The sequence below is a fragment of the Ammodytes marinus genome (genome assembly GCF_949987685.1).
Source record: "Ammodytes marinus genome assembly, chromosome: 21".
Lineage (NCBI taxonomy): Eukaryota > Metazoa > Chordata > Actinopteri > Uranoscopiformes > Ammodytidae > Ammodytes > Ammodytes marinus.
This window is the reverse complement of record NC_137225.1, coordinates 9,502,548-9,526,221: the sequence shown is the minus strand read 5'-3', so window position 1 is coordinate 9,526,221 and position 23,674 is coordinate 9,502,548. Positions and strand designations below refer to the sequence as shown.

The 23,674-nt window shown below is 42.4% G+C and overlaps 2 protein-coding genes across 3 annotated transcripts; one reads left to right on the top strand and one right to left on the bottom strand.

Annotated features, from left to right (window-relative positions):
- Positions 1 to 17: 17 nt before the first annotated feature.
- pdia4 (protein disulfide isomerase family A, member 4) lies at positions 18 to 7,229 on the top strand. Of its 2 annotated transcripts, none has more exons than XM_080050420.1 (10): positions 18 to 312; positions 761 to 944; positions 1,066 to 1,271; positions 1,381 to 1,519; positions 1,656 to 1,861; positions 4,898 to 5,056; positions 5,223 to 5,374; positions 5,703 to 5,859; positions 6,089 to 6,322; positions 6,562 to 7,229. In XM_080050420.1, the coding sequence occupies exons 1-10, from the start codon at positions 237 to 239 to the stop codon at positions 6,975 to 6,977; spliced, it is 1,929 nt and encodes a 642-aa protein (XP_079906546.1). In that variant the 5' UTR covers positions 18 to 236; the 3' UTR covers positions 6,978 to 7,229. The 2 variants fall into 2 exon arrangements, with proteins under 2 accessions (XP_079906546.1, XP_079906545.1); XM_080050419.1 differs by having other exon boundaries at positions 758 to 944.
- A 1,425-nt stretch (positions 7,230 to 8,654) lies between these two features.
- LOC307267577 (alanine aminotransferase 2-like) lies at positions 8,655 to 22,193 on the bottom strand. The gene is made up of 12 exons (XM_080049934.1): positions 22,081 to 22,193; positions 21,770 to 21,988; positions 17,038 to 17,127; positions 16,142 to 16,250; positions 15,806 to 15,939; positions 14,727 to 14,970; positions 14,083 to 14,162; positions 11,929 to 12,065; positions 10,856 to 11,030; positions 9,837 to 9,992; positions 9,633 to 9,745; positions 8,655 to 9,219 (listed from the first exon to the last, which is right to left on the bottom strand). Exons 2-12 carry the CDS (start codon positions 21,914 to 21,916, stop codon positions 9,129 to 9,131), a joined length of 1,476 nt encoding a protein of 491 aa, XP_079906060.1. The 5' UTR covers positions 21,917 to 21,988; positions 22,081 to 22,193; the 3' UTR covers positions 8,655 to 9,128.
- Positions 22,194 to 23,674: the final 1,481 nt, after the last annotated feature.

Sequence of the window (23,674 nt, the reverse complement as noted above, 5' to 3'; positions counted from 1 at the left end):
GTTCCAGGCGAAGGAGGCGGCGTGCCTGATTTCAGAAGTGATTAGTTTGTATGAAACGACCAACGAGCCCAAGGCGCCCCACACAACCACACGTCAGTATCGATCCTGACGGCTGGTCTATGCAACCGACAAGAGTTTTGATGACATTAATCAGCGTGATTAGCTAAATTAAATTAGCCGGCTACTTGGGAAGAAGGCACTTCATTTAAACAAGGTGGTCGCGTCAACTGTGGACAATGAGGAAGGTCGCTCTGTTGCTGATAGTGTTGCTCGGCGTTGCACTTTTTGCGACTGTCAGCAGATGTGAAGATGGTGAGTGAGTGTGTGCCTGTGTGTCTTTATGACAACTGTTAGCTAGGTTAAGCAATATGGCGGCGGGCTTTTGTGTCTCCTGCAAGTTATTGTTGTAGGCTACTTTAGGTGTTGCTAGTTCTATTAGCAAGCTAGCTATCAGACATGAAAGCTAATGTCAACACATGCACTTAGAGGCCTCATACATACATACATATGCATTGACATGGCTTGTGTGTGTGTCTCAGTCATAAAACAATACATTGTTATTGTGGTAGTACAGTCAGACCCACAACCCTTAGTTACACACTGTAAGTATCTTGCTATCACTTGCTACACGTTGTGTCTGTACTGCTATACTACTGAATTTGCATGGAGTGAAACCAACTAAATAATGGGGATAACGCACTGTCCTAGCCTGTGTTCTATCTAAAACCAGCGTGTGTGCTCTCCCTTGTTTTGCTAGCAGATGTAGTAGAGGAGATGGAGGAGGTTGATGAAGAGAACAGTGAGGAGGAAGAGGAGGAGGAGGATGAAGAAGTGGACGACACAGTCGTGAAAGAGGAGAACGGGGTGCTGGTTCTCAACGACAAGAACTTTGAAAGCTTCATGGAGGGCAAAGACACGGTTCTGGTTGAGTTTTATGCCCCATGGTATGCCAATTATTCTTCCAAAATTTGCCTCAAACTGTTTCCTTTTTAAAAACATCACCTGATCCTTCCCATATCCCTGCAGGTGTGTCAATATCACTCTATTGTAATATTTTTTTTATAGGTGTGGCCACTGCAAAACGTTTGCCCCAGAATACGAAAAAATCGCCAAGGCTCTCAGTGAGAACGACCCTCCCGTTCCCGTGGCCAAAGTGGATGCGACAGTAGCCACCGAGGTAGCGGGCAGGTTCGACGTGTCGGGCTATCCCACCATCAAGATCCTGAAGAAAGGGGAACCAGTGGACTATGATGGAGACAGGACAGAGAAGGGTAGGCACAAGCAATTTACTTCGCCGCCTTTCTAATCAAATTATTCATATTTTCTTATTTTTTTTTAAACTTTGGCGCTAATATGAATAGAATGCCTACTATGTTGCAGCTATCGTGGCCCGGTTGAAAGAGGTGGCCCAGCCTGATTGGAAGCCCCCTCCAGAGGCCACGCTTGTGCTCACCAAGGACAACTTTGACGAGACGGTTGATAACGCCGATATCATCCTGGTGGAGTTCTATGCTCCATGGTCAGTCAATATAGCCGTTTAATTGGCGCTGTAAAATGTCCCTGATACTCTGTTTGGAGTGATCGCTGAGCTTTTTAATGGCGACTGATAAGACAAATAATAAAATCAATGTTTGGCTTCAATAACTGACCCTCAGGTGCGGACACTGTAAGAGTTTGGCTCCAGAGTACGAGAAGGCAGCCCAAGAGTTGAGTAAGCGCTCCCCTCCTATCCCTCTGGCCAAGGTGGATGCCACCGTGGAGAGTGAGGTCGCCAACCGCTTTGAGGTGACCGGCTATCCCACGCTCAAGATCTTCAGGAGAGGCAAGATGTTTGACTACAATGGACCCAGAGAGAAGCGTGGTAGGTCAACATCAATCCCTGCGCTGTGTCATTTGAACTATGGACACACTAGCCCTGCGTTCCAAATCGCATCCTCTCTTTTTTTAATATTGTGCATGCATACTGTCTACAGCTGACCATAAAAAGTATGTAGTTTACATGCAGTAGGCAATAGGCATACAATTGGGATGCACTTTTTACTTTATTTGATAATAACATCGTGCTTTGAACTTGCCTCTTGCTTATATATCCGTCGCATTACTGTTTGTTTTCATTCAGAGCCTCAGTCAACTCGGTAACTTCCGAAGCGATTTGGCTTATGGGTCAGAAAAGCGCCCAAAAAGCTCAAAGATTTCCATACTAAAAATTACGTCTGGATGTACTAGGGCAGGGGTTCTCAACCTTCTGCAAGCTGGGCCCCCCCAAAGCTGGGTCATTGCAGTTGGGCCCCCCCACCGACCCTGACAACCCCCCCCCCCACACACACACACACACACACACACACACACACCACCCTACACAGATAGATAGATAGATAGATAGATAGATAGATAGATAGATAGATAGATAGATAGATAGATAATCTATCAATTATTGTTATTGTCACAAGGGCTAGGCCAGTGGCGCACCTTTGAGTTGAACATTGGGTTTAGGGTTGGGGTCCGGAAATTTCTTATATTTTAACGTTAAATTCTGGTGCACTTTAAAAGCTAATTATGAGATTGTATCAATGTTTTTTTTTTTTAATCTCCTTAGAAGAGAAGAAAATAGTAGCCTAAATAGAACATACACAGAATAAATTCTACAATAGGTATACCTGTTATGAAAAAGCTTCACAAAACAAAGTCTATGATCAATGGGAAACACTGCTGTCTGACAACCCAGTTCAGAGAATGTTTCAACTATTGAGTCTTGGATTTGGAAAGTGGCCAGATTTAGCTCAAAATGCTACCTGCGATTAATGTGCTGTGCAGCCTGAACGCGGAGTTGTGTGTGTCTCAGTGGCGATTCCAGGAAATTTTGACTGGGGGTGGCCAAGGTGGGCCACAGAGCTAGAGTGGGGTGGCCATCGCACCCCTGAATGAATAGCATGTGATATGCTGTACAACCAATTCAAAGATGATTTATAATCCCAAATGCCCAAATCATGTTATTATCCATTGTAATGTTTGTCAGAAAACTAAACCCCTGAAGAGGGGTCTGGGGGCATCCCCCCCAGAAGATTGTTTGTGTTTTTAACATGTAATCTAAGCATTCTGGTGCATTCTGGCGAAGATAATAAAGGAAAAAGTCAATATTTATTTCAGTTCAGATGAATAGTAAAATTAGCAAGACAACATAACTTGCTAGCAGCCAGATGCCTAACAACTGCACAGAGGGACGGATGACAACTAGCTTTTGACAAAATATCTTGCTAAAAAAATAAACCTTTATTTATGAAATTCTGCCCTAAGAACATGTTACACTTGCTAACTACAAACTTACATTTTTTTATTCAGATTTCAAAAATCTGCTGGGACACGTGCCCATACACGTGCATGGGTGGCATGCATGTCACAAGCACACTTATGCTGTTTTCAAGACCTTTGCTGACCAGAGACCAGTTCTAGTGGCCACAGTCCTACCATTAATTCAGTACTTGAAAATTGCAAACTGATCTCATATCAGTGGATTGGAGTGTTTGTGTGATGAACTTGGCAAATACCTATCAGAATACCTATCAAAAGTTAAGAAAGAAAAAAAATACATATCATCTCTGAACTAGGCTACATATCAGGAAAAAAATTGAAATTACAAAAAAAAATAAATAAATAAGATTTTTTTTTTTTTTTCATCCCCCTCGCGCCCCCCCGGTAGAGTGTCCGCGCCCCCCCGGGGGGGCGCGCCCCACCGGTTGAGAACCACTGTACTAGGGTATCCGGGTATTTTTTTTCAGCATGCTAAATTTGACCACCTGTATTTGGACCTCCTGGGCAGGGCTGTACAGTGCGACAGTTTTGATCGCATTTGCTACTGAAATTGATCACGTGCGATGATGAATACAAATCCATTCGCACTCATGCGACAGGTTGATAATGAGGAGAGGCTGTCTTTGAAACACAGAGGAGCGCTGCACAACACTGCTTAGAGGGCTCTACATTAACACTGCGGGTAAATGAGTCTTAGGCAAGTAAGTTATTGAGTCCACCCTTCACTTTGGCTGGTGAAAGATGTGTGTCCTCGCGATCTGTGCTTGTGCAGCGATTCTACCTATAAAAACTTCACCAACGGCAATTACCGGAAAGAGACGGCACATTACCGCAGTTAAGTTAGCGCGTGTACAAACAGAGCATTTCCTGTGCGCCTTCACATTAAAAGCCTGTTACTAGCCAAACGTGAGTTGACTTTTATTTTGAAGCCGGTAAGAACAGGAAGTTAGCGCTTTTTTCTAGCTTGAAAGGTAACTCATTCAGCTGCAGCGAGCAGTCAACAGTAGCCTAGTCTATTTACAAAGTTTTAAATAAGCCACTGAAAAGCTACTCCCAACACATTCACAACAACCTATTTAGGCCTAATGTATCCTAAATTGTACCAATATGTATACTTATTTATTTAATAGGCTATGTTTAATGTTTTAAAGTTTGGTTTTAATTAACAGAAGCAATTGGCAGGTTAGATTATTTTTTCTAAATTGCAATCAGTGCACCCCTATTCATTTTTCCATAATTATTACTACACACACTAGGATATAATATGAGTTGAGAATCTCAAATGAGACCAAGATGACATGCTCAAAGGTAATTAGAGCGAAATGCAAGGGTTAAGGTTATGCAAGTTTTCAATCATACTTTGTGTGCTACCAAATTTATTTTTGTGCTACTGAATTTTTTTGCTTGCTAGCACCAGTGCTACCACCTAAAAAAATAAGCGTACAGCCCTGCTCCTGGGGAAAAAAAAAAAAAAGTTCTACCCTACTAAATAGCAGGGAAGTATGGGTATTGTAATGCAGCCTAAGGGTATCATTGCGAGTTTTCATCCTTCACACTAGGTCCTCCTCTTTCTCTTGGTTTCCTCTAGGCATTGTGGACTACATGGGTGAGCAGGCGGGGCCTCCCTCCAAGCAGGTGCAGACACCAAAACAGGTGCAGGAGCTCATCAAAGATGGCGACGATGCTGTCATAGTCGGTGTGTTCACTGGCGAACAGGACGCAGCCTATGAAATCTACATCGAGGCCTGTAAGTAGCTGGAGATGTGCCAGTAATGTCGCCACTGAAATATACACTGACTTATAGTTCACTATATGTCTGTTGGTGCAATATAAAGTAGACTTTGAAAGTTCTTTTATACTTGATTCCAATCAACATGGGGAAGGACTCTCACTGCTATATGTCTGTCTGGCAGGTTACGCGCTGAGGGAAGACTTCACCTTCCGTCACACCTTCAACTCAGAAGTCTTCAAACTGCTCAAAGCTAAGCCTGGTCAGGTTGTCATCGTTCACCCCGACAAGTTCCACTCCAAGTACGAGCCGGCGTCACACATACTCACGTTGAAGGTACTGTTTTGTGTTTTGTTTTTTTTATTATAGGTTTCATGGGGATTGAAACTCCTGAGTCATACCTAGTGGGACTGTGCTTTTTTTTCAGTTCTGGTATCAGTGTAAAAATAGACTAGAGACTTGGTTGTGGAGGCAGTGATTCTAGACACTGCTCGTTGTCAAAATCAGTGAATGTCTCCTCATGATACACTCCCTATCTCACAAGTGATTGTGACAACAAGAGTTCTCCAGAATCGCTCACCCCACATTTAAAGAGTATCTTTTTCTGAAATATTTGAAAAAAGTCACATATAAACTTGACGTTTTATTTATGTATGTCACATAGGACTCTACCGCGGTGTCAGAAGTGCAGGACTTCTTCAAAAAGCACGTGATCCCTCTAGTGGGCCACAGAAAACCAAGCAATGATGCCAAGCGCTACACCAAAAGACCCCTGGTGGTGGTTTACTATGGAATTGACTTCAGCTTTGACTTCAGGAAAGGTGAGTTTCTCCTATATTCAGGTATATAAGTTTGTTTTTGGGTCTTGCTAACCAGCTCGTGATTCTATTGTGTGATTTTAAATTAGTCTTTTTTTTTTTTATTTTTTTTTTTAACATTGTGGTACATGTTAGTTAGTTTAGTCATAATGGTGGTTTACGTGGCGGGAAATAATGTAATCTATATGCCGCTATTTAGGAAAGACTAACCTTTTTGTCTTTTTATGTGCAGCTACACAGTTCTGGAGGTCAAAGGTGCTGGAAGTTGCCAAAGACTTCCCGGAGTACACGTTTGCTATTGGCGATGAGGAGGACTACGCTGAAGAGCTGAAGAGTCTGGGCCTGAGTGACAGCGGAGAGGATGTGAATGTGGGAATTCTGGGAGATGGAGGCAAAAAGTTTGCCATGGAGCCAGAGGAGTTTGACGCTGAGGTGCTGAGAGACTTTGTTGTGGCTTTTAAGAAAGGTGAGTTTTTTTCTAAATAGTGTTAATTTGGAAGGATGGGGATTATGTAGAAGAACCATGGTTATCTGATTACAAATGTACCGACCATTACATTTGATGTACTTATAGGTTAATTTGATTGGCTGCCATAATCTCTTGCATCTGTATAATTATTTTTATACAGTCACATGACCGTAATTAACATTTTAGTGTAGCAGAGTCTGAAATCACACTTTATTTTTCTCTCCTCCTGTCCACAGGAAAGCTCAAGCCCATCATCAAGTCCCAGCCAGTGCCAAAGAATAACAAGGGACCAGTTAAGGTGGTGGTAGGAAAGACCTTTGATGAGATAGTCATGGACACCCAGAAGGATGTCCTCATTGAGTTCTATGCTCCTTGGTGCGGCCACTGTAAGAAACTGGAACCTGATTATATCGCTCTGGGCAAGAAGTACAAGGGGGAGAAGAACCTGGTGATCGCCAAGATGGACACCACAGCCAACGACGTGCCAAACGAAAACTTCAAAGTGGAAGGCTTCCCCACCATATACCTCGCCCCAGGCAACAGCAAACAGAGCCCCATCAAATTTGAAGGCGGAGACAGAACGCTAGAGGGCTTCAGCAAGTTCTTGGAAAAACACGCCACAAAGCTGACACAGAACAGAGATGAACTTTAGAAGAATCTCTCTGGGCGAGTGGTTGAGAACTTTTTCCGTAACTCCTCTGGGAAGGTGAGAGGGAACCAGGCAGAGTTAAACGGTGTTACTGAGTTGCTGTGATTACAATGTTCAATCATCCTTTTTACGTTCTGTTCATTCCACAAGATTTCAGCTTTCTTTTTTCTAAAAAAGCATGTAAGCACTATTGACGATTCAAAGTCTTTTTAAATAAAGCCAAAAATGATGGCGGCCTTGTGGGCTAGCACTTAATGGGACTCTTGTTTTACTGTAACTCGATGCCAGTCACACTGAGGGGTATACTACGAAGTGAGATTAAGGGCTGAGCGAGGTCTGTTGAGTCTAAAGCCAGAGTTTTCAATATCATAAAAGGTGGCTCTCTTTCTACCTGGCTAGATCACCGTGGTAACGGAGGCTGCAGGGCTAACCTGCCCAGACCAGTTTTTGTTCCAGAGTTTGAGCTTAAATTCGGCTCTTAGAGCGCTGCCCTTTGAGGAAACTACACATTTTGAAATCCCGCGGACCTGACTATATTGTCTGAGCGATAGGCCTACATTCTCATTGAGGAAACTAGTTAAATCAGTAAACTTATTGATCAGTAAGTTAATGAACGAAACGAAGCCGTGACATAAGGCTTACAGCAGAGTGAACTGGCTTTTTGCCACATGCATACAGGTATTGATGCAGGAAATGTAAAATAGCCTAGACCTACTGTATGCAGCACCGCTCTATGCTCTCACCTCAAATAATTTTACCTGGCGATCTACACACACACTGGCTCTTAATGAAGCGTTCTATAAAATCACAGGTTGCAACATTATTTCACTGTAGGCTTCTTTCTTTTCATCAGTAGCGATTACAGTTGGGACGTGACATCGCTGCAGACTCGCAGGTTAAGCTTCTCACAGATTCATCTTTGTCCGGAAAATACAGACTACAGGTTTTGTATCTAGGCTATTTATTTTATTGGTATTTATAAGATGCAAATAAATGGCTATTAGCCTAAATCAAAATTTTATTAATCTTGATGTGGCCCAAAACTAAAGTGATTTTCCACATGCTATTCATTAGGGGACAGTGTCAGACTTAAATCACATTCTTAACTATCAACTAGGCTAAATGGTGTACTGTTTAAATCAGAGTTCAACCTTTAATTGTTTTGTCACGTTACGCACTGCGAGAACGATCTGTAATATTAATCAGTTCAGTAGCCCAATTTTCTGGAAGCATTCCACTCTCTCCTTATTTGCAGTAAGAGTTATTTTTTTTCGTCTCTGTTTTCTGCTGTTCTGTGTTCATTCAGACTGACAAACTCTTCTTCAGTGAAGTCAGCGACGCACTTTTTTTATTTTTATTTTACTCAGCTGCTTGCAATCAGTCCGTTTGTGTAAAGTTAGCGGCAAAGATCAGTCCAGTCTGTGCGGAAGCAGAGTCAAATGACGGGTCAAACGCCCCCTTTCATGGGGACGCACACAGAGCCTGAAGCTGAAACCCTCGTTCAACATAAGAGGTTGATAACTGCCTTTGTGATACCGGTCAGCTCTGAGCGAGAGTATGTGTTATGTTGAACCAGATCAAGAAAAGAGAGCCAGGCTCTGAGTTTGCTTCGTAGTATACCCCTCTGGATGAGTAAAAAGATCACAAACATCTCAAACATGTGTTTTACAAATTCCGGTGTTTTTAATAGCTTTTAAGAACAATTGAAACTGTAATACAAACGGCTCTACAGCCAGGTTAATCAAGTAACACCTCATTTAGTAAGCCAACTAATTTGGCTGTATAATCTTGGCAGGAGAGAAATGTGATATACATGTAGCAGCATCTTTAAACAAGAACATCTGAATATCTTCTACTCTATGGACAACATACAAGCAGCACTACAACAACAAACCTGACTTGGTTTTACTTTGGGGAAAGTGCATCATGTAGTGAAAATCATCACATCTTCACATGAGTATGAATTCTGACTAGCTGTCTACACATGGAAATGTTCTTCACCTATGCACCAATCTTATATAACATCTTGATCTGGTGTGAATTCAGCCTTGAATTGAGGTTAAGACTTCTGACTCCTTCACACAAACAGGCACTTGGAAGATAGTGGCACTGGATGAGTTGGTTCTTGAGATTTAGCTTGGCTGTGGTGTATCGTTATGAAAACTCTTTAGTGAACCGCTGGTGGAACACCGAGATCTTCTGCAGCACAACCTTCAGCTTCTCAGTGGGCGGCAAGATAGTCATCCTGGACAGAGAAGGAAGGGTGTGGGTTAATGGCAGGTGTCATAGATGTAGTTAAAATACAAAAAGAAGGTTATACCTTGAGTCTCAGACTAACATTAATTGTTCTGTTCCAAATACGTTTCATGGCAAAATAAACTTTAAATGTGCAGATTTTAATAATATTGATAATAATCTTTATTTGAATATCACCTTTCATATGAGAAATTCAGCTCAAAGTGCTTTTCAATATAGAAATTGCATGCATGCATTACAAGAGTGCTTTACATTGAATGCCAAAAAAATAAATAAACATAACACTTAAAATCCACAATGTGATTAATAGCCATTGGCCAATCACAATATTATTTTAAAAGGTTTACTCCGTTTGAAATCACACAGTTAAGGAAGAATAAATGGCTTGAATCAGTAACTGACCTGAAGTGGAAGGTTCCCTCTCTCTGGCCAAAGCCACTACCCGGCACCAGGCAGATGCCCTCCTCCTCCAGCAGCCTCATACAGTAGAACATGTCTGCCGCCTGGCCTAGCTCCTGTGGATGGACAAACACATTTGAACACAGTCTAAACAGATGAGTGAGTCAGGGTGAAGCTCATCAGTGAGTGTGTGTGTGTAGCCCAGACCTTTGCCTTGTCGATGGCCTTCTGAGGTAGAGTGATGCGGGGGAAGGTGTACATGGCCCCCTGCACAGGGTTACAGGTGATGCCGGGTACCTGGTTCATGGTCTGCTCTGTTAGCCGAGCCTTCTCTGCTAAAGCTGCTAGCACCGCTGTCCTTTCCTGAAGGGGAAGCAAAAGGTAAGGCTGTCAGGGGGGAAAAGGTCACATGAGTTCAACCCCTGTATTGAACCCAGCCTTTTTATTTTGTATTTCTGCCCTCTTGTGGCCTTTCTGTCACTCAGCATTACTGCTGAATAAAGGGCTCTTTATGTTCCACACTGACTGAAGGTTAAAGGGAGAAGTAAATCTTTTCCAAATGATTTGAGACACGATTTCCTATTTTCGAGTCATAGGGTTAGAAAATTTTTATTTAGTTTGACTGGAAAGGTTATAAGTATTAATGCAATGCCAGGTGTCCTGGTTTGTTTCAGGCAGTCATCATATCTCTAAATAAGGTATATCATGCAAGAAGATAAAAGGTAACTAACACAGTAAATATGGGAAAATTCTAAATATTTACAGATGATTTTTATACATGTGGTTCATGCAGCCACACACTGCAGTTACAAATCTTTTGCAAATGGACTGTGTAAGACGCCCGTGGACACTATATATATGTAATATGTATGAATATGCATGTATAGTGCATATATGATCTTGTTAACAAAGCTCAAACATGTATTCTACTCTTGTAGGGGTGTCATGAATCATTTTGAAAACATATTATGCTAATACAAAAACAATTCCTTTAGTAGCATTTTTCGCAACATTACAACATTCATAAGCCGATTATTCACCCCAGACTGGAGTGCCGTGTGAGGACTTGAGCCACATCAGCACACTCAATACAGGCTGCATGTGCATGGATGATATGGCACGTTGTTAATGACTGTTTACACAAGTAACAGTGTGTGTTTGCGTACACTCGGGATGCATTGCTAGGATGTGTGCGAGCTGACGTGCTGTGTGTGTTTTTTCCAGACCTTCATAAACGTGGCGTAGGAGGGCTCGTCAGGCTGCGGGGGGTTGACCACCAGGTCCAACAAAGCCTGTCCCGTGACCGGCGGGCACAGACGCACCGACACCAGTTTGGTGAGTTGGACTTTCACCTCAGGGTCCATGTTAATCACCTCCATGTAGCCGCCACGGAATCCACACCTGACAAAAGCAAACGGAGGAATGCAGTCAAAAACGCATATGGTTCTCTTAGCACAGGTAACAGCACGTCAGTAATTTGAGCGTAGTTGGTAAAAGTGACATCTCTGGAGGGATCATTTAAAGGTCACCTATTATGCAAAATATACAATATTATATTTCATGTTTTTTTAACCTAATATGGGTGTGACAAGGGACTCCCAAAGTGTAAGAAAAACAACTGTAACTGCAGGCAGTTTTTCCTGCTCTTTAAAATATTATTTGTAATTCACTATTTGACCACAAGGTGGACTATTGCGTAATTTTTGTAAATCTACCTGTTGCCTTATTCCTTTGTCTTATTCCTTGTTTCTTTCCGGAAGTGGCAGAAGCTAACTGTGCAGCGGCAGACAAGCCACATTTTTTAATTTGTTAAGGTTTATTGCCAAGACTTCCTCCAAACAAGATTTTTGTTTAACCCCATTGGTACAAGCAGGCAAAGTGGTTAGTATTGTGACTTTGTTTCATTTTAAATTGCTGTGAAAAACTTATGTGCTGTTGGATTGTTAAGTTAATTTCATGTCTGCCACCAGTTCTACGGTGTGATGATTTCTACAAGACTGCGACTATTAAAGCAGCAGTAAAAGGGGCCGGTCTTGTGTATTCAATGGGCGTTACAACAACCACCCTCTATCTTTTTCTCAACCAACACCTTTCTGAAAACCTGTGTTCAAAAACCCAAGTCAGATATCTCTCCCCATATGACATAAGGGGAGAAGCCACGCCCCCACATTACCAAACTAATTTAGCACTGCTGATAAGCAAACCCCCAGATATCCCTGAATCTAACTGGCTGTTTGATTCAACCTGGCAAGATTCAGGCCCAATCAGAGCAGACTCAGCTTTGTGTCCAGCTACTCACTCTCCCATGTAGCATTTGGAGGTGGAGTGGAAGGAGGCCATCTCCAATGTACTGGAGTACTCTGGTCCCATCTCAAACAGCACCTTCTTAAAAGAGTGAAACTGACAGCCCTCTGCATACACATTATCTTGGTAGACCTGAAACAGGAAAAACAGCTTAAACACACAAGGCCTCAACTCAGACAGCCATTTAAATACATCTAAGGAAATAAAAAGAAAGGATCTGTGCACAAAATAAATAACAGAAACGTGCCGTATACAGTATCTCACAAAAGTGAGTACACCCCTCACATTTCTTCAAATATGTCATTATATCTTTCCATGGGACAACACTGAAGAAATGACACTTTGATATAATGTAAAGTAGTCAGTGTACAGCTTGTATAACAGTGTAAATTTACTGTCCCCTCAAAATAACTCGACACACAGCCATTAATGTCTAAACTGAAGGCAACAAAAGTGAGTACACCCCTAAGAAATTTTTTCCAAACTGGGCCCAAAGTGTCAATATTTTGTGTGGCTACCATTATTTTCCAGCACTACCTTAACCCTCTTGGGCATGGAGTTCACCAGAGCTTCACAGGTTCCCACTGGAATCCTCTTCCACCCATTCATGACGACATCACAGAGTTGGTCGATATTAGAGACCTTGCGCTCCTCCATCTCCCATTTTAAGAAGCCCCAAAGATGCTCAATAGGGTTTAGGTCTGGGGACATGCTTGGCCAGTCCATAACCTTTACCCTGAGCTTCTTTAGCAAGGCATTGGTCGTCTTGGAGGTGTGTTTAGGGTCATTATCATGTTGCAATACTGCCCTGCGGCCCAGTTTAAGAAGGTTGAGTGCACGTTTTCAGCGTCATACCAAGAGGTTGGCTTTGGAAAATAGACGTAGTATGAATACTGCCAGCATTGCTGCAGGTCTTGAAGGGGTTGGGGGTCAACCTGTCAATGCTCAGACCATACGCCACACTCTGCATCATACTGGTCTGCATGGCTGTCGTCCCAGAAGGAAGCCTATTCTAAAGATGATGCAAAAGAAAGCCCACAAACAGTTTGCTGAAGACAAGCAGACTACGGACATGGATCACTGCAACCATGTCCTGTGGTCTGATGAGACCAAGATAAACTTATTTGGTTCAGATGGTGTCAAGTGTGTGTAGTGGCAACCAGGTGAGGAGTACAAAGACAAGTGTGTCTTGCCTATAGTCAAGCATGGTGGTTGGAGTGTCATGGTCTGGGGCTGCATGAGTGCTGCCAGCAGTGGGGATCTACAGTTCATTGAATGCTAACATGTACTGTGACATACTGAAGCAGAACATGATCCCCTCCCTTCATAAACTGGGCCGCAGGGCAGTACTGCAACATGATAATGACCCCAAACACACCTCCAAGACGACCACTGCCTTGCTAAAGAAGCTCAGGGTAAAGGTTATGGACTGGCCAAGCATGTCCCCAGACCTAAACCCTATTGAGCATTTTTGGGGCTTCATAAAACAGGAGATGGAGGAGCGCAAGGTCTCCAGTATCCACTAGCTCCGTGATGTTGCCATGAATGAGGGGAAGAGGATTCCAGTGGCAACCTGTGAAGCTCTGGTGAACTCCATGCCCATGAGGGTTAAGGTAGTGCTGGAAAATAATGGTGGCCACACAAAATATTGACACTTTGGGCCCAATTTGGACATTTTAACTCAGGGGTGTACTCACTTTTGTAACCGGCAGTTTAGACATTAATGGCTGTGTGTCGAGTTATTTTGAGGGGACAGTAAATTTACACAGTTATATAAGCTGTACACACGCTACTTTACATTGTATCAAAGTGTCATTTATTCAGTGTTGTCCCATGAAAAGATATAATGAAATATTTGAAGAAATGTGAGGGGTGTACTCACTTTTGTGAGATACTGTATATACACAAGTTATGAAGAGAAAATATAGCCAATCATATACTGTTTTTCACTCCTGCACATGTAATGATTTTGAATGAAAATGTTACAATTTTCACAAAACTACAGCATCCCAAATAGTGATGTGAAAGAAAGTGATCAGCCTTTAAAAAAAAACTTGGCTCTTACATCACTAGTTTTGTTATATAAAAGACAGAGGAAACCGGGAAATTTAAGACAGTGTGAATTAAGGAAATGACATTGGGTTATTACTTCATCAGCCATGAGGAAGAGATGCTCCTCTTTGGCAAATCGGATCACATCTTCAATGCACTGTCTGCTCTGGACCTGACCTATCACACAAGGACAACCACAGTTTGATGACGCAAGCAAATGCATGCACGCACGCCGAAAAAATTCATACATTCAAGCAACTGTTTCAAGTAAGGGTGTAACAAATAATACACGTATCCTACCAAACCGTCCCTATACAGGCACTTACGGGTTGTTCCAGAGGTGAACCATAATATGTAATTATGGCGTAAATAGCGTTAATACGCAATAAATATGCTGAAAATACAGGCTTGATTTGATTGTGGTGCGGAACTTGCACTTTTATCTGAGAAGTTACTTATCCATTGGAGAATTTGCGGCAGTATTCTTGTTCTTTTTTCTTTACAAATATTTCTATAAATTTTATTTGTATGTTTCATTTAATATGAAACATTTGCCTAGTCGCTGACAGCTAAGAAATGTTTAACTCATGTTCTATATTACACACAAGCGTTTTTTTTTTGGGCCTTTTTCCTCTTACCTGAGAAACTAACCGAACCAAACCGTGAATTCAAAACCGAGCTACGTACCAAACCGTGACTTCTGTGTACCGTTTCACCAAAGTGCCATCGGCGGTAACCTACCGGTGGGGTTTCCAGGGTTGATGATGCAGAGGACGCGGGGGTTGCAGTGCTTCCTGGCTGCCTCCACGGATCTCTTCAGCTCGGCCACATCCAGACTCCAACACTTGTCTTCGTCCAGGTAGTAATTGATCTGCACTGCGGCCAGGTCTGCCAGGGCCGCAGAGTACAGCGGGTACTGAGGGATGGAGATCATCACTCCTGTGCGCCCATGACCCTCGCCACACACCAGCAACTTTAGCATGGTCTGGGATCAGGAGGAGGAGGGAGAGTAGAGATGAAAATACAATAGGGGGTGGGTGGAGGAAAGGATAAACGTTTAGAGAGTTTAGGTGTAATAGAATATTTGGACGTGTGCCATGTGCCACAGAAGTATTTACTAAGTAAGGATGTTACGGAAGAGCATAAGGGCGAGAGAAAAAAAATGGAGGGGAGGAATTTATTTTTCATTATGAACTTATTTTTTTTCTTTTTGTGAAGTCATTTAAACATACATTTTGTTTATTGTATTTTTATGCTTTTCATTTTGTTTTGTTTTTGATATGTCTGAAATAAAATGAATTCAAAAAATTCAATGAAGTCGAAATGTTGAGACTAAAGTGGAAATTCAATTGTATTTGTTCTGACCTTAGTGTTGTGTAAGTATAGTAAGGTTGTTTATAACTGAGATAGTAGGTACTGGAGACTCAGATTGCGTCAAAGTATGTTTGATATGGCTCACTCACTGTGATTATCCTGATAAAGATCTTAATTATATATTAGTTGAACATTGTGTCAACTGGTATTTCATTGTCCACTCTTATCCTAACTAGACAAACTGGTCATTCATTGCCGCGACAGAACACTGTAGGCAACAGTAGCTATCTTGTGCAGTAGTTGAGTGTATCAAGGTCACTCAGTAGTACACTGATGACGTTGCACAAAGCTGGAATTGGCTGTATTGACAGTGACAAAGGTCTGTGGGTGGTGCAAATCCAAACTGGCACAGCTGAGTATATAATTAACAGAACTGGAATATAAAAAAACAGATTCATAGGCCTATACAACTAAAAGTATGAGACATATCAAGAGTGAAAGCTTACCACAATGGCATCGCTGGCCCCAGTGGAGAGATATATGTTGTCAGGGTCAGAGGAGATCCCACCGTCTCTCTTCTCTATGTAGCGTGCTACATCCTGGCGGATGCATTCTATGCCCTGGCTAGCACTGTAGGCCCCTTGAACACAGGAAAATGAACTTTAAATTCAAACAGAACACACTCCATCGATCAGTGGATGATGTTTGAATAGCATGCAGACTCAGGGTGCTCTGATAAATTATTAATGAGAAGACGAATGGAGGGGGGTGGGGGGGGATGCTAGTGGCGTATGTGTTGTATGCGACTGTGGTTGGCGGAGTGAGGGTGGGAGTTGTCCGACCTATACTTTGGCCTCCGCAGGCTCCAAGGATACGCTGCGCTCTCTGCTTGGCATCCTCTGGAAACGTGTCGTTTGTCAGCAGCTCAGGGTAAGCACACAGAGCCAGGACCTGACAGAGGAGGGTGAAAAAAAAAAGAAAAAAAAAAACACATATCTCACATTAGGGTGAGACAGAGCAGACCAAAACATTTTTTTTTTAAGCACTATTTCTTCCATAACCTGTCTTCTTTCATTACTAGTAAATAACAAAGGGACCAAAATGTACATTTAGGTGTTTCTTTTACTAAACGTGTCTGTTTGCATCTGTATATTTCTCCTATACAACCATATTGAACAGCTAATATCTAAAACAAATTCAAAGCTTTGAACCAAACATCTCAACTTCTAAAGCACTTACACCAGCTAAACTTTCCATAATCATTCTAGCACTATTCTGAAAGTTATTACTGAAGGATGTGTTCATATGTTCTTAATGGTCTGATTCATGATACATTTCTCATTCATTCATCTGTACATACTCATTTTGTATTTATAAAATGAAAAACTTGTGCTGTTAAAACTTTTTCCAACATCTAGCTTGTTGTTTTTTTTAAAAGATGCCAATTAACGTATCATTAGTGTAATATTGCCAAATTGCATTTTTATTAAAACATTTCTGAAAAAAACATTGTAATACAAAATTTTTGTTTCAATGTAGATAATCGACTGGTAAAGTTTTATAATGATATCTATAAGTTAAAAGTTTGACCCTATTCAGCTGCAGTGTCTTGCCTTAACAGGGCATCCTTATAGGTTCAGCATGTATGAATGAAGAGTATCCAGTCGCACATGCAACAACCTTACAAAACACAGGCACCCAAATCCCTTGAGGTAAAAACTGTACATGGTGGCCATACCTGTCTGAGAAATGTGATAGGTTTCTGCCCCATGGCGTGAGCATCGCCTATGTTAGCCTTGATGACTTCTGTGAAAGGTTTCTTGACTCCCTGCAAAGAAAAAAAAAGACATAAAAAGAGAACTAAGAATCTGGACAGGCAGGTCTGTGTGCGTCATAAAAGAGAAAATTAATTACATGTAGTGACAGCTCTTTCACAAGCAGGAGACGTTTGGGACATGTACGATATATATGGGTAACAGTTTGACACCAAAATATTTCAAAAGAAAAAATCTCTACGGTGAAGAACGAAAGGCCTATGTAAGGCCTTTTCTTTTTTATTTATTAAGTTGTTTTAACCTTTTATTTTTTAGTTTTATTGACAGATGAGGAGATAAATACAGTGGAAATAGTTAAAAAAAGGGGGATGTCATGCAGCAAAGGTCCACGAGTCAGATCGAACCCACGACAAGGACTGATTCTATATGGTGTGCGCTCTACCCACTATGCCCGGTAAGGCATATTCTTAAACTCTCGTGTCCCTTTATCTTTTTGTCGGCTTTTAATGAAAAAAGGAAGGCGACCGTTATTGTCACACCACGACTGACGCATGGAGAAGTGCATTTGTCCCTCATAGACCCTCTGTGGTGGGAAAATAAAACCTTTCACATGTCCCACTCATTCTGTTGTTGCAGTCAGAACCTGATGTCTCAAGCACATAAATCAAACCAGGGACGCTCGCTATTCATCCCACGCATGCATCTTCTCTGGTCATTAGCGGGCCCCCTCTGTTTTACAAAGACACCTGGCATGGAGTCTGGTTTGGCTTCTGGATCTCTGTTTCTTAATGTGTGCATTGCCGGCTTAATCCAGATCGCATGTCGAGCTCGTTTCATTTCTAGCCCCGCCCTAAACCCATTCGCTCACTACCCGTCTTCATTGAATCAGTATAGTCCTTCATCTTGGTTGACCTAATTGGACCTGCTCACTCTCTGGCCTGGTGCCTTTAACTTAAGCCTGTTCGCTGGTCACAACTTGCTGCACCTGTTGAGGCCTGGCAGGTGAGGTAATGTGTCAATAAATAGTCCACTCACTGTTACTTCATGCTGAGCAGTATAAGGTTTAAATAGATGTTTAGATAATCATGGGGATTTCTTGGCTTCATGGTTGGTGCTTGCAAAATCCCCACAGTTAAAGTAACAGATAATGGAAATCTAATGTGCACTGGAAATGTCCAATAATATTATTTGAAATTTAAATAAAAAAGTTGACGAAGTTGGTGAAAAGTTATTATGCTGCTCTGCCGAAGGAGTGCAATCTATGCCTGCCTCAACACCACACATCCAAATCTGGCCTCTCATTCGCAGTTTCAGGCATGGATAGCGCAAAGTATATTAGTTTTACATTGACAAACCCCCTTTTTAAGTCAAATCCATGATGCACACACCGTCAAGCAAAATACCTCAATATGTAAACTATTACCGCACTGCAACACTTGCCTGGAGCTTTCCTCACCAAATATTTGTTAATTTATGTATATGGCTAGGTGCCATGTTCCGGTTGGTGAACTTGTTTTGTCTTCTTTTATTGTTTGACAGCTCAGGTGAATGTTTGTTTTTTAACCCTCCCTTAAAGCGCCTCTGGTGTTTGAAGGGTGGACGAGAGCCAACATGGAGTTAAAGCTACACAGAGGCCACCATGCTTATACCTACCTCATAGCATTTCCCATTCTGAATAGAAGTGGACTTTATAGGGGTAATTAACCACATGTTAATACTCAGGCCAACCAACAAAAGCACACAGTGTTTGCTGTCCAAGGTGCGATTTAGCACTGGAGCACTTTAATTGTTTTACCTACTGTATGTAACTGTCCCATTTGTGTTTGTGTGTATGTGTTGTCCTAACTGTGTGACGGAAGCTCACTTTTAAACTGCAACACAAGTTTACCTACGGGTACAAATAAAGTAACCTGAACCTCTCTTCCTCACATTCATTCTCTACATAACCCAAGTTTTCTGCATATAGCTAAATAAGACTCATGCACTACAATTCGAGTTTTTTTTATATGCTGCTGTTCGCATTACCCTTGTCCTGATTCAGCATGTTCTGCCTGATATAATGTCAGGTGGGAGGCCAGCAAGCAAGGGCACAGAGAGAACCTTCCCCTGGCCGCGAGTCAATATCAACATTTCTACGTCCTTGCACGGCAGAAAGGACAAGGCCAGCAAAGTTATTTGGGTTGTGGCGTTGTGTGGAATACGAGCCTGTTTGGAAACCCAAGTAACTGGATGCAGCACGTTTTTTCTTTAACAAAGAGGCTGCTGTTCTCTGGGATAGAGAGGGGCCATGTCTCACTCTGCGCCGTGCACTGATTATTACATAGGCAGGGGACCAGTCAACCCGTTCAAGAAGCCCCGCAGGTCTCCCCCAGTCTGAATAGAGCCCGGGGCCGGCCTGACCCACACTGCTCAGTTCCCATTTCAATCAGTCTTATGATGACATAACCTGTAAATGCCCTCCCTTTAACACTGTTCAGTCACGCCAGGATAACTGGAGCTGTGCCAACTCGGGCTGAAAGTGATGCAAGCTGATGAATAGCCCCACTGCTGCTTTGCTCACGTGATTTACCTAACTCAATATTCATTCGTAACAGGATGCCAACTGAGAGAAAAGTAACCAATTTCCTCAGAAGACTTCAGAACATTTCTAAAAAACAACAACATAACAAAACATGTAAAACCTTTTGTCAGACTGTCACCATTCCATTGCTACAGACAGTGGAGACCTGCCAGCAGGCCGAGATCCAAACCTGAATTTAGCGCACCGCAGCTCAGACAATGTCATGTCTGTTAGCTTAAGATTTACAAGGGTCGTCCCCACACCAGCACACGAGTCCACAAATAAACACACACACTTGAATAAAATCTGCTGAGCCGTCAGTAAAAGTGTTCCAGTCACAGATTTGACAGGAAGCACATCGAAGCAGACGACCGGGCAACATTCAGCGACGCAAAACCCCTGTGACCCCTTCAGAAAAAATGTGGATTTCACATGGTTTCCCCTTTGCGATTGTGCCGCCGCTTAACAGTAACATAACAGTTAAGTCAACTTCAAAGAGGAAACTTGGAGGTGGTTGGGTTTCTTTTAATGCACATCCTTGTTTCTCTGGCAAAACTAACTAGTGTTGATCTAACACACACACACACACACACACACACCATAGCACATCCCGTATAGTCCCGTTAGTTATTTGTTTTAAATAAAGTAAACCTAACATTACACTCCCTCTTCTGGACTTTGGATTGCACCTGTCAAACACAAACTTGTAATACTCACAAGTTAGATTTTAATTGCACTGCAATAAATTACTTAAAGTTATCCCAGTTAAATATTGGGCATTAAAGGTTGAGTCAGTGAGTCTGGAGAATGCTTGTTGTTCAAAATCCCTTTTTGTCAAAATACTGTGTGTTCGCTGAGAAAAAAATACAGCGTTAATACAAAGCCTTTAGTCTCTGTAAATGGGCAAGTTGTTAGCTGTGGTGGGCCCCCTTTGTTTACATACCAGTTTATGGAGCCTAGGCTGTTTATTAACACTGGATTTTTTCTTTCAGCACACACACAGTACGCACAGGTAGCGGATCGTGATGAGATATTCAATGATTTCGTCAGAATCACTTCTTATTCCATCTTTATGTTTTTTTCCTGAGTTCCTGGCACCACCACTTTCTGCGTAACTGGGATTGCATGTAGTGAACCTCTTTTCACAGAAAAGGCCCCTGATAATACTGGGCCTAACTCACAGCCGCATCTTCGTCCAATAAACTCTCCCACAATGGGGAGGAGGGAGTTGGGCTAGCTCAGCGGGACAAAAGACAACAGTGAATGTACCCTCTCATCTTACATAACCAAACCCTTCAAGATATATACACTTCTTCCACTCTGGATGGTGCAGCTGCCTGGGGCTAGAGAGCAGAGTGAAATGCCCTCAAACAGGAGCCGTCCCCACTAGCTAGGTTACTCGTCTTGATAAAGAAGATGTAGAGTAACTGCAGTGCAGGTTTGCATTACAGCTTTTAATAAGACTCCTGTTTAACCTGCTTGCCATTCCCCACAAAAGCACAGTGGATCAATATTACCACAGCAGAATGTAAAATGTAGAGGCTGTCATGCTGGGACCTTTAAAAGCTGACCTGACCTATAGCCTACTGTCTGCGTCCAGCTTCCAACTCTCTCGGCCAGTCAGCAAAAACTCTGTCCAAGGCAAGCAATGTTATTCACACTTACTTCTCTTTCCTCTCTCCTTAATTTATCAACATAGCCTATCTTAAGAAGTAGCCTATAGAGCAGGGACATTTTTTTTTCCTCACTGTCCAAAGTAGCTGGAAAATCCACAGAGAGGCTATAGTAGCCTACGCTTTTTAAGCTGCAGTGTTTTCAAGCAGAAGCTAACTTTTTAAACAATGTGTCTGAAAGAGAAGATGAAACTACTAGTATGAAGTCAAATTTTCACCAGTTCATCGTCACACACACAAAAATGTAGTCTATCCTTATTAATACATTATGCGTCACTTTTAATTGTCAATGTCTAAGAGAGGCGATACAATGTGTTTGTAATTAAGAAAGCAGTTAGCGTACCCCCTGCCACATCAGCACAGCTGTAGCCTATTATTAACCCTTTTGGTTACAACACCGCGTCCACTTATGCGCGTGCGTATCGCAGCCCCCCCCACGCATTTAACTTTTTTTCTGTTTACCTCCTTCAGCTCCTTCTCTATCTGCACCGCCCGCTGAACTATGGCACCACGGACAGCGTACTCAACCTTCTTCACATTGGGGTTCATGGTGTCCAAAGTAAGAACCTTGCCCCGGCTCGGGACACCGTTCGCTTTCTGCTGGGACATGTTTGTTGTTGTTGTTGAAATTGGCACACGCACGCTGTTTCTTGCCGATGCCACGCGCAGGAGGACTGATATCTTAAACATGAAAGAGAAGACACAGACACATAAGAGAACATAAACCAATTGCGGTGAACGCACTCGAATTGAGAAAGAGAACAAGCCGTTACCAGTTGGTCGCTAGTAGAACAGGCGTCCCCTCTCTTTTTGGCTCGCGCGTCAAAAGTCCCCACAGCTCCTCGAGCCCAAACTGACAGTTGAGCCTCTCGCTGTTCATATTCCCAACCGGCCCGGGCGCCACGCCTTCGCTCGCGCTAACTCGTGGTTGGCTGGATATCTTCAACAAGGCTACACTTCGCCTCTGGCTCTCAGCGTGCCAAGGGACGCCTTTAAGGGCTGTCGGTGAAAACAAAACTTTACCTCAAGTGCCCTTCGCGTGCAGCAAACGATTGTAAACTTGCCACGCATTATGGTTACAACTTAAGAAGTTGATATGGCAAACAGTGGGTTCACCACTACAAGTCACACCATTTACACAATTTGTCACATTGTTCTGTAATCCATATTATTGTATTGTTGTTGGTGAACAGCGTTTTAATACTAGAGAGGAGTTCATTTTAAACTCTTAAAAGGATATAGGCCTATACTATAGGCTAGTTCTAAAAAAAAGTAGGCTATATTTCAGGAAAAAATGGTTTGTGTTCAAATGTTAATCTGAAAGCAACGTATAGGCCTACATCCAACCATCCATTAGGCATATAGGCCTACCAGTTTAGCCATCAAATAAATTGCCTGTTGCAGAGCAAAAGTAAGGGACAATATTCTCCCAGATATTTGTTGAAAAGGCTGTAAAGTAGCCTTATAGGCCAAGGCCAACATCCAAATTGTACTGAAGGATAGTAACTGAGTAGACCTAGGTTACGTAAAATAGGCCTACTTTTAGCACATAGGCCAAGTAGATGGATCGAGATTAAATGTAGGTCTACATTACGTTATATAAACATAGGCTACATGCTAAGAGTGCTGCATTTAGGGTTCTGGGTCATAGGGCTGTATTTTTTTTAACAACAGTGCGTGGGCATGTTACTTTGGTCTTGCTAGGACTTAGGCCCCTAAGTGGAAGCAAGTTTGTTCAGGGATCCTTTAATCTATCATGTGCTCTGCATTAGGAACAATGACATTTTTGAGAAAGACCCTTAGGTTACATAAGTTTAAGGCGCATTATCTTGATTTCGTTACACTATTGACTATTAAGAATGACTTGTATTGACTATTAAGACATAGGTGTAGCCTATCTGTCTGTCTCCCCTTGTGTTTTCTGTAGAGCTGCCCTCTGGGGTTAGGGGTCGCAGAAACTGACCAGCAGTCAATCAAAGGCCTTCTCGGCATTTCCCAGCCTGTCACATGGTTCACATCACAGCACCACTCTCCGGTCTTTATTAAACCAAGCAGAACACAACATGACACAGTGTTGGTGGGAGATGACACCACACAAACCACTGCCCTTACAAAGAGGTTGAACCTGAACTGGAATCACCCACAGAAAAGCCACAATTTGACAGAGGGAAAAGTTGGTGTTGGATTTCAAAGAATGTGCAGGAATTGCAGATAATATGCAAACATCTTCCTTTGCATGCGTTTTGTTTGGACAAGATAGAGGGAACCACTGAACTAGCCATGTGTCTGTGAGGACTGAATGTGAGACTGACAAACACCCCCCTCCTCACCCCCAGATGTCTTGGAAAGGACTTGGGAAAAGACATA

Coding starts and splice junctions, on each gene's coding strand:
- pdia4 (XM_080050419.1), top strand. CDS start 237: ATGAGGAAGGTCGCTCTGTTGCTGATAGTGTTGCTCGGCGTTGCACTT. Junction 945..1,065: donor GTTGAGTTTTATGCCCCATG/GTATGCCAATTA, acceptor TTTTTTTTATAG/GTGTGGCCACTGCAAAACGT. Junction 1,520..1,655: donor GTGGAGTTCTATGCTCCATG/GTCAGTCAATAT, acceptor ACTGACCCTCAG/GTGCGGACACTGTAAGAGTT.
- LOC307267577 (XM_080049934.1), bottom strand. CDS start 21,916: ATGTCCCAGCAGAAAGCGAACGGTGTCCCGAGCCGGGGCAAGGTTCTT. Junction 16,251..17,037: donor CTATCACATTTCTCAGACAG/GTATGGCCACCA, acceptor CTCCTCTGTCAG/GTCCTGGCTCTGTGTGCTTA. Junction 11,031..11,928: donor TCCAAATGCTACATGGGAGA/GTGAGTAGCTGG, acceptor TGCTTTTGTCAG/GTGTGGATTCCGTGGCGGCT.